Source organism: Mirounga leonina, unplaced genomic scaffold (assembly GCF_011800145.1).
Source record: "Mirounga leonina isolate KUSES-001 unplaced genomic scaffold, KU_Mleo_1.0 Mir_366, whole genome shotgun sequence".
NCBI lineage: Eukaryota > Metazoa > Chordata > Mammalia > Carnivora > Phocidae > Mirounga > Mirounga leonina.
In genome coordinates, this window is record NW_023270709.1 from 13953265 (window position 1) to 13969810 (window position 16546).

At 45.8% G+C, this 16546-nt stretch overlaps 1 protein-coding gene across 1 annotated transcript in view; it reads right to left on the reverse strand.

The window, feature by feature from the left end:
- ADTRP (androgen dependent TFPI regulating protein) overlaps window positions 1-16546 on the reverse strand; it is a 61038-nt gene that overhangs the window by 12755 nt on the left and 31737 nt on the right. The window contains exon 4 of the mRNA XM_034985679.1: window positions 8395-8510. Within this exon, the coding sequence (XP_034841570.1) occupies window positions 8395-8510 (116 nt within the window). The remainder of the gene's footprint in view (window positions 1-8394; window positions 8511-16546) is intronic.

Below are 16546 nucleotides of genomic sequence, written 5' to 3' on the forward strand. Positions count from 1 at the left end.
CTAAGGGTTTCTATAATTGTCTACTTGCTGGGCTTTCTTGCACCCTTCAATCCACTTTCCATGCCACAGGCTACTATTAATCTGGCAATCTTTCCAAAAGAGAAATCTGCTCATGGCACTCCCCTGCCTCCAGGGGATCCCCACTAATGCCTTAGGAAAATACCCAGCCTACCTGGCCTTGCCCTGTCCCCCTTTCCGCCTTCAGATCTACGCCCATCCATGTTGGATCCTTCTATGTTTCTTAAATGAACCCATCTCTTCAGCTCTGGGCCTTCACTCATGCTGTTGTCTCTGCTTGGAACACCTCTGACTGTTTCACTTCCCAAGACCCACTTCTCCTTGCTCTGTGCCTGGTGGGACCAGACTCATGCTTCAAGTCTCAGCTTAAAAGTCGATGTCTCTACATCAAAAACTAATGATGTAATGTATGGTGATTAACATAACATAATAATAAAAAAAAAAAAAGTCAATGTCTCTAGAAAAGATTTCCCGAAGGTCCTGTAACCCTCATTCGGTTGGGTTCTTATGACACATACTTCCTTCAGCATGAATTTACTCATGGGACAGGGGTCGTATTGATCATGCACATCTGTTTTCCAAGTGCCAGGAAGATGGCAAGTTCTGTAGATGTTTAAATGGATGGCTCTTTGGGACGGTTCTACCAGCACCTATGGTTCCCTTTAACTGCTGTTCACCATGGCTACCATACACAGCTCTCAGCTGCTTGATCCACTGAGAACACCGCAGCCTCTGAAACCCAGGAGATGGACCCATGGCCTTCCAAATTCTACTTAATCTATTGCTCACTTCATTAATACTTTGAAGAGGCCAATAATCCTGTCCCTCAGTTCCCCTAGAGAGCAATTTTATATGTCCTTCTAGAGCTGTCTGCCATGTGAATCTATGTGAGTCAGGCTGGGCGGGCACAGATTGGCAGCCCAAAGTAATGTTTTATAGTTTTCTCCTCCTAATTCTTGTAGCATCCAATGGTTATCATAAAATTTGTAATTTCTGTGTCTTACAGTACAGCAACAGTGGAAGTCTGTGGGTTAGGGACTAGTAAATAACAAGGGGTTTGGTGGGCTTTCTGCATACTGCCAAGTGCTAACACTCATGCTGTATCTCCCTAGCCCAGTAGAATAATAGAATTAAAGGACCCTCTGGCCCCGTATTTTCATGCTGACTTCCTACAGAAGCATGTACGATGGTCACAGTTGCATCTGAGGCCAGAAGACAAACACAACCTGGATTCACATTTTGTCAATAAATGCAACAAGTTAGCAGACTTCCTACAATGAAAACGTTGGCAACAATGGCTGGGACCTGGTGATTCCTTAAGGTAGGGGACTGAGCCTACCGCTGCCTTTGCAACGCACCCCCACGTCACCCCTCTGCTCACCTGCCCTCCCAAGCTTTGTACTCCTCCCTGCAAAGAGCTCCCAGTCACACATGAGCAATGGCACGTCGAAGACACCACCAGCTTTAGGCTACAAAGATGACTCCTGGACCTTCTCTGTTTTCTACGATCTGATCATTTTTTGCTACTTGGTTGCCCCCTTGCCCCTCTTGCCCCTTAGATGAGGGCACTGCTCCTGCATTCACTTTCCACTTCTCTCTGTCTCTCCCTCTCTCCCTGTGTCCCCCTTCCCCCCCCTCCCCTCCCCCCCTCTCACTCCTTCTCTCCCCCTCCCTCTCTCTCCCCCCCCACTCCCTCTCTCCCCCCTTCCCTCTCTCTCTCTCTTCAGCAACCTCATCCCACCAGGAGGGTTCCCTCCCTGGATCTCCACTGTACCACCTCTCTTGGGAAGGCCAGGTCTGAATGTCCAAACTGAAGTTCCTCTAGGCAAGTGGTTCTCAACCTTGGCTGAAGATTAGAATTGCTGTGGGGGCTTTAAAAATCCCAATGCTCAGGACATATGCCAAACCAATTAAACCAGAATGGGACCCAGATATGGGATTTTAAATGGGGTCTCTTACTTATACCCCCAAACTATTTTTCTGCTTCTTTTAGGTGCAACCACCCTCTTCCCAGTCCAACAGCCCAAAATTCATAGACTTGTCCTTGATTTTTCTTTCTCATTTGCCCACGGCATGCCAATTAATCCATAAAACCTGTTCTGTTCCTTCCACAGTGTGTCTCAGGGCTGCCCTCCGTCCTGTGGGTACCGAGGTATCATTCTTCAGGTTGGTATTATTTCTAATTTCTGCAACAGGCATTCTGGTTGAACAGGAACTGAGGTTTGCACAAGAGGCATGGGGAGGGCAGCCGGCCATGTCCTCTCCCCACTCCTCGGCTTTCACCTGTTTCCAGTCTGCATCATGGGTGACCCAGGCTCCAAATGCTGATAATAAGGGGGGGGGGCGGTTGTGTGGCATCTTTATATTTATTTCATATGTTAATTTACCTGGGGGCTAAGGAGTACTTCTGTAGAAAATGGGGCTGGGAGTCTGATCTCAAGACTCAAGGTTGTGCAACTATGGTGCATCTAGATGGCCCCAGATGAAGGTTGTATTTATACCCAGGAAGGAGTAACAGGGGCTCTGGGCAGGAAATCACCATTAGGCATGAGTGGAAATAGGAGCTGATGTGGGAACTCAGCTCTGTGCATCCCTCTGGCAGTTTTTAATGTATTCTGGAGGTAACATATCTGTATGTATAGTACATGTGTAAGTGTGATTGTAAATGGATGCACAAATTTAGAGGATTGCTATACCAGAGGGCCCAGGCAGCTTCGATGTGGGAGCTCACCTGAGTGAGCACAGTATGGAAGAAAGGAATGATCTCTTATGCTTCATGGGAAGGGCAATTGAGGAGCGACTTTTCAAATATCTCCCCCACTGCTGGGTGATAGCTGTGTACCTGCGTGATGCTTGTCCTCGGCATGCAATGCCTTACCCACTAGCAGAGACACCTGTGGCACCCACAGACTTCTGGTCTACCGAGCACAAGGCGGTAGGGCACTGCAGGCCAGCTGGGGCTGTTGCAGTGGCTGGTAACATCATTCTACTGACACAAGGCACCAGTGGGCAACAGCAGGGTGGGTCAGCAATGGGGGCAGCAAGCTGCGCTGAAAGCAGAGCCGGGCGGAGACGTCGGGCGCAGGAGGCTAGGTATCGTCACCTCTCAGTCTGCATAGGTGGACAACATGGCCAGCTTATTAAGACTCTTAGAGAAGAGGGTCCTGGAGGCCTGGGCCACCTGCAGCCGGGGCAAGGCTGCTCTGAGCACCCAGATGTGGGCTGACCTTGGAGCTATGACATAACCATGGACAAAGAATAGGTCATGGGGATTAAATCCCATGCTAAGAATATTCCGGCTAACTTTTATTTGTGTGTTATTTTACTCTATTTTGCTTCCCACGTCTTGTTGCTCCAATCCACTTTAAGCACCATTGTCAAGACAGACTTTTGCCAACATAATTCTCCCGCCATGTTATTTGTAGCTCTCACTTTCCCTCCCTGCTGTAGAAACAAATAGCAACAACAAAACCTCATGTTGTCTACACTGTGTCTAACCTCTAGCCTGTCGGCCGCCAGCCTCTGGGGGTGGGGAGTTCGAGGACCACTTCCTATTAGCCTCAGTCACCTGCAGGTCTGGTGACAGTGAGGGGCTGACCACTGCTCTATCATGATCTGTGCTCTCTTGGCCTTGGGACCATGCTCTGTTGTTCACTTTCTCTCACTTTTATCACTGCAATCCACCAATCCTTCTGGGCCCAGATCCAACATGCACCTCTCCTGAAGCCCTTCCCACACCACCCAGCTGGATGTAACTGCTTCCTCCTCTGCATTCCTGGGGCTCCTTATATTTGCTAAATGTCATCCCTCTCCCATCTTATGTTCTTAAAATGCACGGCTCATTCCCCCTTTATTAACTACAAACCCCCTATAGGCAGGGGCTTGGCCTGATAGCACTTGGCTTTTCCCAGCAAGACCAGCCCTGTGTTAGGGGAAATATTTGTTCAATAAAAGAGTGAATCAGAGCCAGCTGTAGGAAGGTTTCTGTTTTCCTGCTCCTCACCAAGACCTCAGAGAGAGTGAGGTGAGGTGCTTAGAGGTGAGAGAGATGGGAGCAGGGAGCAAGCTACTGTATTTATAGGTGAGTCATGCTTTCCAAAGGAAATGAAAGATTTGCAGTTATTACTACTTTACAAAGCTTTATTTTCTCACTTACGGGCCAGCCCTCCAATTTTGCAATCTGAAAAATCACAAAAATCAAGTACCACATGCAAGGCAGTCCCCATGGTCTTGGTGGCTAATTTTAGTTCGTTGTAACGTGGTTTCAGCTGGGCAGTGCTTCTCCAGCTCAGAGTTACTGCCGTTTTTCTGACTCATGTTTGTTTCTCACGCTCACTCTCACTCTGGCCTCGGCCCATATTCTTTACCTCATTCCTGCTAGGCTGTTTCCCTATTTGACCATCCAAACTGGCATGCCTAACAGCTGGCCCACGGCCACTTCCCTAAAACATCTCCATGGATATGCACAGTTTGTGGAACTTCGTTGCTGGCCATCTGTGGCTGTGAGGGCCCATGGGCCCCAAAGCCTTGCGTAAGGGTAGAGACAACAGGCAGCAGAGTGCGAGCTCCCACAGCCGGGAAGGATGGGCAGAGGTAGGGGAGCTTCAGTCTGTGGGGCAGCATAGAGTAGTAGTTGCTTCGTCCAGCAAAAATGAAGACTAATGCACCAAATGCTGATTTAGGACTTCATCGGGGATAAGGAGGTCCCAGTTCCAAACCACTTCAGTTCCCCGCCGGGGCCCACCCAGTCACGTTCCAGCTGGTGACGGGTCTCTGCCCCTCCCTCCCTTGCTCTTTGTATCCATCACTTTAATGTCCAATCCAAGCACAGAGCTGGGAACCATGACATCATGGAAGTTTATCAACCATAGAAATGAGGTTAAGCTTTTTTGCATACTACATTCCCCCCCCACTCCACATTTTGCAGAGTGTGTTTTGCATAAACGGGGAGCTGAACAAATACCTAGCCCTGTGGATACTGTGGGAAGTGAACTGCATTTGGAAATAGGAGCCCTGAGTGTAAGTCCCAGTGCTGATTTTCCCCAGCCCTATGACCCTGGGCATGTCATTTCCTCTGCTGAGGCTTCAGGCCTCCAGTGCTGGATGGCCTCCATGTCACCTCCACCACTCACCCTCTCTCTTTCCATTTGCAGATTGACTGATACTGTCATCATTTGGCTAACATCAATTCTCCCGAGTTAGCACAAATGCCACTAACTGGCGTCCCGATCTTGTTCTTCTTTAATTGCCACACTTCATCCAGAGTCCAATCATCTTTCTTACATAAGCCACATTATATCTCTCCTCTGCTTAAAACTTTCCCACAGACAAGCCCTCAGGTTCAAAGTCCGGACTCACTGATGTGAATTGATGATCCAGATTTTCCCTGTCTTCCAGGTCAACCCTCTCCTCAGCAACTCCAGCCCTTTGCAGACGCTGTTCCCTCTGCCTGAAGGTCTTTTACATGTCTCTTTTGACTTACTCTTACTCATTCTTTGGGTCTCAGCTTAGACATCAATTCCCTTCAGAAGCTAGCTCACAACATCCCTCCTGGGCACTCACAGCACCCTGCGCTTCCCCCTCACTCTGTCATCCCTTTATTTGGTCACTTTCTTCTCTCTCAGACAGTCCCTAAAGGTGGCATGGTGCCTTTTCCATCACTGTAGCCTCACTCACTTAGCACAGTGCCCAGAGCTGATGAATAATTGAATGGACACAGGATGCATTCATACAGGACCCCTGTCTCATTGCACCTCCTCTCTCCAACCCCCTAATTCCCTGCATGGTTGGATCACGTGTCCAGGCACTGACAAGCTAAGCCCTATTCACCACTGCTTCTCATCTTTATGGCCACCACAAATTCTCCCCAAAATACCAGTGGCTTTTGTGGTCTTTTACCCTCTTGGTCTCTGAAGATAAAAAGGCAACAGTCAGATGTGACAGTCGATGTCCAACTTCCAAGTCCTTAGGTAGAAAAAGTTAACAGACTGGGTGCCTGGGTGGCTTAGTCGGTTAAGCGTCTGCCTTCCACTCAGGTCATGATCTCAGGGTCCTGGGATTGAGTCCCACATCGGGCTCTGTGCTCATTGGGGAGTCTACTTTTCCCTTTGCCCATCCCCCCACTCGTGCTCGTGCTCTCTCGCGCTCTCTCTCTCTATCTCTCTGTCTCTGTCTCTCCCTCTCTCTCACAAAAATAAATAAATGAAATCTTAAAAAAAAGAAAAGAAAAAGTTAACAGACCAAAAAATGCTGCCTTATGTATTAACTCCAAAAGTTACATTCCGCAAGCAAGACCAAATCAGATGGGGTCCACACAAGAAACAAAAGTATGGAAATTCATATCCATAATCAGCCAGACACCACCCTGCTTCTGCTCCACACATAACAACAGGAAAAAGATACTTTGATGTATCCATGCTCTTACCCAACCCCAGCTTCCAGATATTTTATCTTTAGGGATTTATTCCTTTGGGTTAAGCCAGATATGGCAAATACATGGCACGTATCCTGCCACTCTCCATTCTTATGCTCTTGGCAGATACTGCTAAAGGATGACAAAACTCTTTTCTGGTCAGGTCTCAGAATCCTTCTCAACACTATGCTCCAGACACCAACTGCCAGTAGGTTCCCAACTATCACCTACTCTCTAAAAGTGTCCTTTATAAAAATGCAAAGGCCCCAGACTGGAGAACAGCATAGATCACTGGAGTCTTGGGGTAGATTTATGGAGAAAGTGCTTTCTTTCTTCCAGAAAGGAGGAGAAGCAAGAAAGATTTGGGGTAATCGGGGAAGGAGAGGTGCAGAAGGGTGGGAGGTGCCTACATTGCAGGAGGAGGAGAAAAGGTAAGGGAAGAGCCATCAACGGAGTTCTGGGCACAAAGCTTACGGGCTCTGAAACAAAGGATGGAGAAAGCCAATGAAACAAGCAGTGAGAGAGCCCAAGTCTTTTGGATTGTGTTCTCTTTCTGGCTTCCATCTCTAGCAGAGCCCTATACTGAGTTATACCTCCCCCAAATAGGGAGGGATTGGGGGATGACCCAGATTGTCAGATGTGAACAGTTGATGTAAGTATAGACTGGAGAAGGAACATCACGATTAGCTTCCACCTGCAGGTATTATGCTTGGCATGTCCTTATCAGTAGAGCAAGAGCATGGTAGTGGATAAGAAGGTGACAGAATGGGGGTTTCCAATCATCGGGTGGAAGGCCAAGCCTTTTTCTTTGATTACAGACCACTGAGCAGCACTTCTGAGTATTGGTGTCACCAGGTGGTTGAATAATGAAATCTAGGCCAGCTACTTGAATTACCTCTCCTGCCTCAAACGAGGCTGTTCTGCAAGCCCCTGGGCAATTACCCAAATGCCCTGTAGGAGCTCTAGTGCCAGATGTTGATGGAAATGAGCCCATAAAAATACAGGCAACAGGAATGGGCCAAACCTAGCATGCTCAACCAGTCAAATGCCTTTTTAGATGGAATATATTTGGATGCGTCAGATCATTCAGCCATCTAAACATTTTATTTTTTTTCTTTTTAAAATTTTTCCCATTTAATATTTTTAATTTAAATTCAATTAATTAATACTATAGTGTATTATTAGTTTCAAAAGTAGAGTTCAGCGATTCATCAATTGCATATAACACCCAATGCTCATTACATCATGTACCCTCCTTAATGTCTATCACTCAGTTACCCCATCCCCCCTACCCTCTCCCCTCCAGCAACCCTGTTTGTTTTCTATGATTAAGAGTCTCTTATGGTTTGTCTCCCTCTCTGGTTTCATCTTGTTTTATTTTTCCCTCCCTTCTCCTATGATCCTCTCTTTTGTTTCTTACATTCCATATAGGAGTGAGATCATATGATAATTGTCTTTCTCTGATTGACTTATTTCGCTTACCATAATACCCTCTAGTTCCATCCACATTGTTGCAATTGGCAAGATTTCAGTCTTTTTGATGGTGGAGTAATATTCCATTGTATATCTATACCACGTCTTTATCCATTCATCTGTCAATGAATGGGCTCTTTCCATAGCTTGGCTATTTGGACATTGCTGCTATAAACATCCAAATATTTTATTTGCAAACGGAACCAATGATCAATATTCTCTGGGGGAAAGTAACAAGTGTAGCTTTGCAATGATGACTTGTTCATGAGAGGGAGAGAGGAACGCCTGACTTACTGCCTGTGCATGCACGCCTATGTACCCTTGTGCATGTGATGTTTCCATGGCATCAACACCAAACAATACACATCTCTCCTACCTAAAAATTTAGTGATGGTTAAATCCCTGTTAGCCCAAGATAAAGGCCCTCTTAGAGTATCCCTCATAGTCCTGAAGGAAAAAGTCTAAGTAGATTTTCTCTCTGCAATTCTTACCTGCTGATATATGCAAGGCTAGCAAGAGCCAACAAGGTGAGACCTTTTTTCCTCTGTGGATAGCAATGTGGCCTGAGGATGACTTCAGCCAGTGTGAAGGGTAGTATGGATGAGTGCTGGAGGAGAGAAAATGATAAATCATAATGTCAGGCTGCCCCAGCTGCCTGGCATGCCCCTAGTTCTCTCTTTCCTCTCCAGTCTACCTTCTTACGCAACTATCAGATGAAACTTCCCCTAACTTGGCTTAGATCATGCTCCTTAGATGCCCCAGGGCCTGCAGTGGCTCCCTATTGCCTTCCATGCTGGCCCAAACTCCTTTGTTTGGCCACCAAGGCTCTTGGTAATGTGCTACCCTCCTCTTGCTCCTGCTTATTGTCCTCCTCTTCCCCACCACCCCCCACACACACTTACACACCCACCCCTCCCCTAAAACAAGGCTGTTTCCCTTCATCTCCCTTTGTACTCAGTGTGCTTGCTCCCACCCTCACACTTTCGTTCATGCCTCAACGCTCTGTGTGGAATGTCTTCTCTCCCTGTATTCGAATCATTCATGTTCTTCACAGCCAACACAATCTTCCACAGCACGGTCCCTGCATTTTCCTCTTGCTAATTTCTCTCACTCAGTCCGACTGCATTTCTATCCTGTGCCATGTAGTCTAGCACTTATGATGTGTATTTGGAAGATCTGGGGGTAGGGTGAGCAGAGAACACTGCTTACTGGGAACATCTAATAGTGTTAGTATTTTATAGTTTCTACATTTGCAGCTGTCATTCTTCTTTCATCCCGGCCCCTCTTTTCCTCGGCTCTTGGCAGCCTCTTGCATCTCTAGCCTCCACCTGTGAACTCCATCCCGTTCCCATTCCTGAGCCCCCGGACAGCTGTGTCAGCACCTCAGTAACCATAGTCGCTGGGGCTTAGAAATGTCACAGAGCCCATATCACCGTACTCCCATGCCCAGCTATGTTGCTGGGGCCCTGGGTGCTAGCCCCCTGAGTGGCCTTTGCTGTCAGTCACATCAGTGTTGTGCTCAGAGGCATCCCCAGGGGACCACAGCTTCTCACTCGACCTGAACTAGCTAGGGGATAGTCAGGAGATCAAGACTCTCAGATGACGAGAAATGTGGCAAGTTTTTATGGGGCAAGGGTGGAATGAGAAGGAACGAATCTTAATAGGGCATTGCTGGGCTGAGAGGTTCTCCTGGGGCCCCAACAGGGTGGCAAGTGGGTGGCACAAAGCAGTGAGGCTTCTTACAGGCCCCGGGTAGCCACATTTTAGTAGCAAAGTTTAGAGGAACAACACTGCAGACAAACCATGGCTTTTATAGACTTTGCCCAAGATTGGTCCCGAACATACTGACAGTTGCACGTACAAGTGGCAAGACATGTAGGTCAGTTGGCACGTCCTGCACCTTTCTTTGGTCTGATTTTAGGCTACAGTTTCTGTGTCTCTCCCTCTAATAAAGGGGCATAGTGGTTAAGGGCACACACTTTTTTTTTTTTTTTTTTTTTTTTGAGAGAGAGAGCATGAGAGAGAGCATGGAGGGAGGAGGTTCAGAGGGAGAAGCAGACTCCCTGCCGAGCAGGGAGCCCGATGCGGGACTCGATCCCGGGACTCCAGGATCATGACCTGAGCCGAAGGCAGTCGCTTAACCGACTGAGCCACCCAGGCGCCCGGGCACACACTTTCAAATCTGACCTTGGACTCGATACTGAATCTGTTTGAACTTCAGCTTCCCCCATTATGAAATGCGGAATAGTCCACATGTCATGGAGAGTACAGCTCTGAGGACCGAGATTAGAGTATGGAAAGGGCTTAGTCCTCGGCCCCTGAGAGCTGCCAGTGAGCATTAGCTATGATTGTCACGATTATCACTGTGATTATGTCCTTCATCTCATCTGTGGACCTGGAGTGGGGTGAAGCAAGGTTCTAGGATGTCCACAGTGCCAGGTGCTCGGATACGGGCAGACAAGCAGCTGAAGCAGAGTCTCAGAGCTGCCCCGTGGCCGCCCCGTGGCTTGCTCCCCAGCCCACAACTGCTGCCCACGCTCTCAGCCGCACTGCCTCAGAGCCCTGGCAATGCCAGGCGACTGACATCAATGCTCTTTTCACCCAGAGGCCACCTCGGGAGGTGAGTGATGGGGCCACTTGCCCAGCACAGCCACCTGCCTCTCCACCTTGCTTTCACTCTGCCGCAACCAGGAAGATCCAACTTCTATTAGAAGGCATTAACAGTTCCATTATCTTGGCCATTGATCTGACGGATTTTATTAACCCTGCCCATAGTCAGCAGCTTCAGATCTCTACATTAATGATCATTGGGAACAGAATTCCTGTGGAATAATGTAGTGTGTTCACATTAGGAGCAAATGAGTTCAGAGTGATTAATGCTTTTACAACAAATAACTCAGGAATGCATGACTGGTCACCTCTTCTAGAAGCCTGCCCTTTGCAAGTGACATTCAATTGGATTTCCAAATGAATTCTCCCTGATGACTTCTGGGAAGTTTACTTCAGTGATGTCATTAGTGACGGGCCATATACTGTGGCTTAATACCAGCTAAAAGGTCTTTAAAAGAACCACATTTTTTCGTCGGAGCTGGGGGTAGGAGGAAGACCACAGTCTGTGAACTTTCTAAACACTGGGCTAGTGTGAAGAGCCAAGTGTAACACATTAAACCTCTTGGTATTTCAAATGTGCTGGTATTTTACCTCATGTTCGTATCAATTGTATAACTTTTGTCAAGCTGCACATATTTTTTTTTTAAAAAAGGAAGAAAAAATCAGTAAGAGAAAAATAAAATATGCTTTCTGCTTCCAAAAAATCTAATAATTAGGCTGGGATTGACACAAATTAGAATGCTGCCAAAAATTACTAAAAACAGTGACTCATTCTGTATTTCAATTAACAGTTTCTCAGTTTCCCTTATAAACAGTGAAGCTGACAAAAATTAATTATCTCAGAGGGGGTAAAATATTTCCTTCCAGAGTAAACAAAACATCACGGGCTGAAACAATAGTATGTGTGAACAGAGACGATGGAATCAAATTATCTTTCCTTGTCAATTAGCCATCATTTTGGGAGATTTTTCTTTAAATATCTCATTCCAGATGCATTAGTTAAAAGGACAGTGTTGCTCTTTTCCCATCCTTTTCTACTAAATCATGCCTTTTCCTCCTGTCCTTGGTGTAGTGCCTACTTCCATCTGAATATCTTGGTGATGGAACTCTAAGCATGAAGAAGTGATTTAAGTATTAGTATAGTCATGCACTTTAGATTCCCTGGCTGAAAAATAGCCTTGTGCATAAGTACTGAAATTTACCAGCCCGCAGAGCATTCTTAAAAGGTCACTTGAGGGGTGACGTGAACCATAATGAGCACTTATTTTTACTCGCCTCATACTAGTAGGGACGTAGCTGTTATAAACAGCTTCCCTGGTTTGAGGCTAAACGTACCATGGGATGCATTTTCCTGATTCTTGCGAAAGAGGCAAGCCTTAATCCCTGAGATAACCCATGGAGCCAACAGGTTTTCATCACTGTCACGAAGGCTCCAAAGACTAAATCCATAAGCTTAGGATGGTCACACTCTTATCTCTAAGATCCTCGGGGGGCCAAGAGCACTTAATTTCCTCCAGTGAAGGAAATTCAGGGAGCCTCTACATTTTAAAAATCAGATAATAACATTTAAAAATATGATCTCTGCCTCTTTCCTCGATTTCTTTTCCTTGTCAGACTAGCCCTTGTGTTGCTTTGAGTTGACCAAGAGAAAAAAGCCAGCATCGACCTTCTTGGACTGATCATGGAGAGGCTTTCTCCTTGAGATGCTGTTTCTCATAAAGACCTTACATAATATCGCCCACTTTGTGTTCGGTCTCAAACTTCGCTTCCTTCCCTCTGTTCAGGCAATGCTTACATTTGAGAATCAATTCCTTACATTGACGTTTTCCAAACTGAGGTCCTTTTCCCCAAGTCTCTAAGACAATATTTTCGGTTTGTTTATGGTACTAATATATAGATATTTTTATTTTATTTATTTTTTTTTAAGATTTTTTATTTATTTATTTGAGAGAGAGAGAATGAGAGAGAGCACATGGGAAGGGTCAGAGAGAGAAGCAGACTCCCTGCTGAGCAGGGAGCCCGATGTGGGACTCAATCCAGGGACTCCAGGATCATGACCTGAGCCGAAGGCAGTCGCTTAACCAACTGAGCCACCCAGGCGCCCAATATATAGATATTTTTAAATAAAATTTTATTACACTGACAAGATCTCATTTCTGAGGACATGAAGGGTAAGTTTTACTTACTATACCTGGAATATAACACTTTATGTGTTAAAAAAAAAAAAAAAAAGAAAGCCTTTACAAAATCTCTTCAGGGGCAAACACATGGCCAAAACATCAATTAAAACTTAAACATAAATACAACAGACATGAAAAGGAGGCAAAACAAACCTTAATAGAATGCTATTATACTCAGGCTCATTAATACAATGCTGGATCATGTTCCTTAAGCTCAAAAACTACATGTGGTAAAAACACACAGTAATAATTGTTTTGTAATTCCCAATAAGGCCATCTCTGATTTCGGTAACTACCATTCATTTGCCAGCTAAAACCTTGTACCTCATTCCTCACCACTGTAGTTTCTGCCTCTAAAACCCACAGGTTGGGACAATAGTGAAGGTCTTCCTGGGAATATTTTGTATCCAAAAGCAGAAACCATCTGTATTCTTTATGAACCCCTATGTTGTTACAGTTACATTTTTGCTTTAGGTCCATCTGATACACGGAAATCCAGAAATGTAGACATGGACTATATTGTTTATACATCTGGGGACAACTTTTTTCTTTTTCTATAAATTTTTCTACCTACACTACCTGCAGGAGTCTTTTCGGGCTCAAATACCAGACTTTAGAAGACACAGTGATTGGATTTGTAAAAATTCCCTTTTCCACTTTCTCGAAACTCTAGTGCACAGTCTAGGCACCACTATAATTAAAGAGTCAATGTTTAAATGTCTGGGGAGGGGGATTGGGAAGATAAACCACCCACAGAAAGACCCACAGGCTTCCCTTTGATCTTTACAGTCTTCCTAAGTGGGCTAACACAGCCCAGCTTGGTAAAAATTCAGAAAACGTAAGTTAAAAACCAATAGTCTTATTTACCATGGAAGAATAGTACTGTTTGCAATTTACTCTGAAATATACCAAAAATAAGATGAGTTGATGGATGGGTAGATGCACAGATTCGAGATAAAGCAAATTCAGTTAACTATGAAGAGTAGGATCTAAGTGGCGGATAACACAGGTGATCACTGTAACATTCTTTCGACTGTACTTGGTTTGAAAATTTTCATAATAAAAGGTTGGGAGAAATGTGACCTGGAAAGAGAAGTAAATGCTCCATTGGGCTGAGGAAGGAAAGCAGGGTGTTACTTATGAACTCGTACATGAATTGAACAGGTGGTTAAAGACTAACTTTCTGGATCTTCTAAAGAGGGTTTCTAAGTGATTTCTTACTTACTACACTGTGGTCCTTTGGGTTAATATGTAGTTTGACCAACATCTCAAGGCAGTATTCTTCTAATAGGAAGCTAGTTGGCTTTGACAGCATCCCGCCTGGTGAAGAAGTGGCCATTTAGATTTGACCCAGTTAAGGGTGAGGTAGAAGAAAGACCTGCGATCTTGGGACCCTACAGTCCTGCTGTAATCAACGACTCATTCCTTCATGTCTTATATCCAAACTTGATTCCCTTCTAACTCTTCCCACAGCTGCCCAGCCTTTTATTCTCCCCAGCATCACCTCCCTAGCTTTTTCCTATCTTGTACATACTCAACATTGCAATTACACCAACCTTCCGAAAACAAGTTTCACATTACTACTCCTGCTCAGAAACTTTCAGTGGCTCCCTGTTGCCTCGGTCCACTGTCTACCTTCTTTTCCTAATCTCATCTCTCCCTCTGATTTTCCACAGTGTCTCAATGGGCTCCCCATCCTTTGACTCAAACCAGTCTCCTCCTTATCCTGGTCTTTCATTCTATTCCCTTCCCTAGAATTCCTCCTTTTTCCATTTAAGGAGTTCTTTAATTCTTCTCTCCCAACCAGCCACACACACCTTTGAGATGCCTCACAACCAAAAGCACACACGTTAACGTGAGAAGGTATAAAAGAAAATCAGGACCCAGGAAAACACTGAAATGCAAATATGCCAACCAGAGGTTTGCTGGGCTGCTGTGATTGAGATTCAAACAGCAATAGGTTTCCGGACAGCCAAAGTAAAAAGAGAGAGATGGAATGAACAGTCCCCCTTTTTTTGTTTGTCTTTGTTTAGGGGAAATCAAGTTTTTCCACTAGTATTTTCCACTAGCAGGTGGTGTCCCCGAAGCAGAACAGTTCAGAGATCTAGGTTCCATAAACTGATAAAATCTGAAGGCAAAATAATAAAACGCAATCTCTGGAAGGGGATTCTGCCAGTAAGGAGATAATATTGTAGAATTATGTAGGCTTCCGGTGATCTGAATAGTAGATGGACTCCAGAAATACCATTTTCCCCCATTGGGTGTTTTTGTTTCCATTATGAGTCAAACAGTCAGTATTTTATTCTCTGTTTAGAGCCTGAAGTAGAGATATTATACATTGTTGATGACACAGAGATCTAAGTGCTCAGAGGAATTCAGTCAGTGGTAATATTGACAGCCCCTTCCTGCAAATAAGAAGCCTCCCCAAAGAAACAACCCGCTTCTGGGAGCTGAGTGCCCAGCCCTTCCTGCAACCTGTGGGGCCCACGTCACGTCCACCCCACACCCACGTCACATGCTGCCTTTGCACGAGATGCTCATGCTCCTGTCCTTCCCACAGCTCTTTGGGGCTGCACTTGACTCTGCAGGGCTTAGCTACATTCAGTTTTATTTTTTATGCTGTCAATTTAATTTTTACGCAATTTTTTTTTCCTCCTAATCTCACCAGATTATAAACTCTGAGGACAAAGCTCTCATCTCCTACTTTTTCGGGACTCCTCCTCTGCTTAATAAACACATTTTGCCCAATTTTCTGTATTTGAACTTATATATTACACAGTAGAATTAAGTCCTGAATTCAGCCTGCAGAGCCCCTGATGATCGAGTCACCTTGCCCATTTTATTTCTATGCCCTGCTGCTCCTACCTACAGCCTTGACCCCACTCTCACCCCCTAATTACTCCTCCTCCACTCACAGGTCCCTCCCTCACCACCGATACATCACACACTTGTCCCTCCCCTCCATCGACCTCCTCCACCTCCTCCACGCCTTACAGGGCTCAGTGTAGATAGTCCTACCTCCAGGGAGCATTTGTAGCCATCCTGAAATGTCCAGTAGGTACCCTTCCCTGGTACAGTTGGACCTCCCCGTGCTCATGCACATCATAGCATCACATGATTGCGTTCACCTGATATGGGCCTAACAGGATGGAACCAACTGGAGGCTTAGGGCTATCCCCATTTCATCTCCAGTTGCCCAACACAGTACTTGACCTACTCTGGTCACTTACTATTTCTGGCATTAATGAACAAATCAGTGAAACAAGGGAGTGGGGCAGAAGAGGAAGGGACAGTGTTCCGTCTAGCCCAGGAGGACAGTCTGGCGTTCTGGTATGAGAAGACAGCTGCAGAGGCCACATTCAACTGACACCGTTAGCCACGTGCCAGGCTGTGTCCATGGTCACATGGTCACATCAATCCCTCTTCAGGCTGATCACCTATCGATGGTGCCTCAAAGGCTGAAAGTGGGTGTTGCGGGTCACAGGGAAACCTGTGAGCAATTTGACTACCGGGAACAAGCTCAGGGTGTCAATGTCATGGCAACTCAGTTGGAGACTCAATTAAGGGGTGTCACCATCCAGGAGCCGGCAGCCCCGCAGGAAGTCAAAACCTACGTAACTAGCAGAGAAGCTGTGCTTTGCTCACTTTGGGATCTGCTGGCCATGACTCTCCGCTTGGAGATCGGGCCAGGTGGAACCCCCCCAGGTTTTGTTCGCTATTTTCTTTGTATCTCCTCCTCTGTATCAGTGTGTAATCCACCCTTCCTCCCTGCTTCTGTGCCTGGCTCCAGATAGCACACATGGAGACTTGTTTTTAAGACATAGACAGATGGGCAGTTGGAGGGAGGAGACTG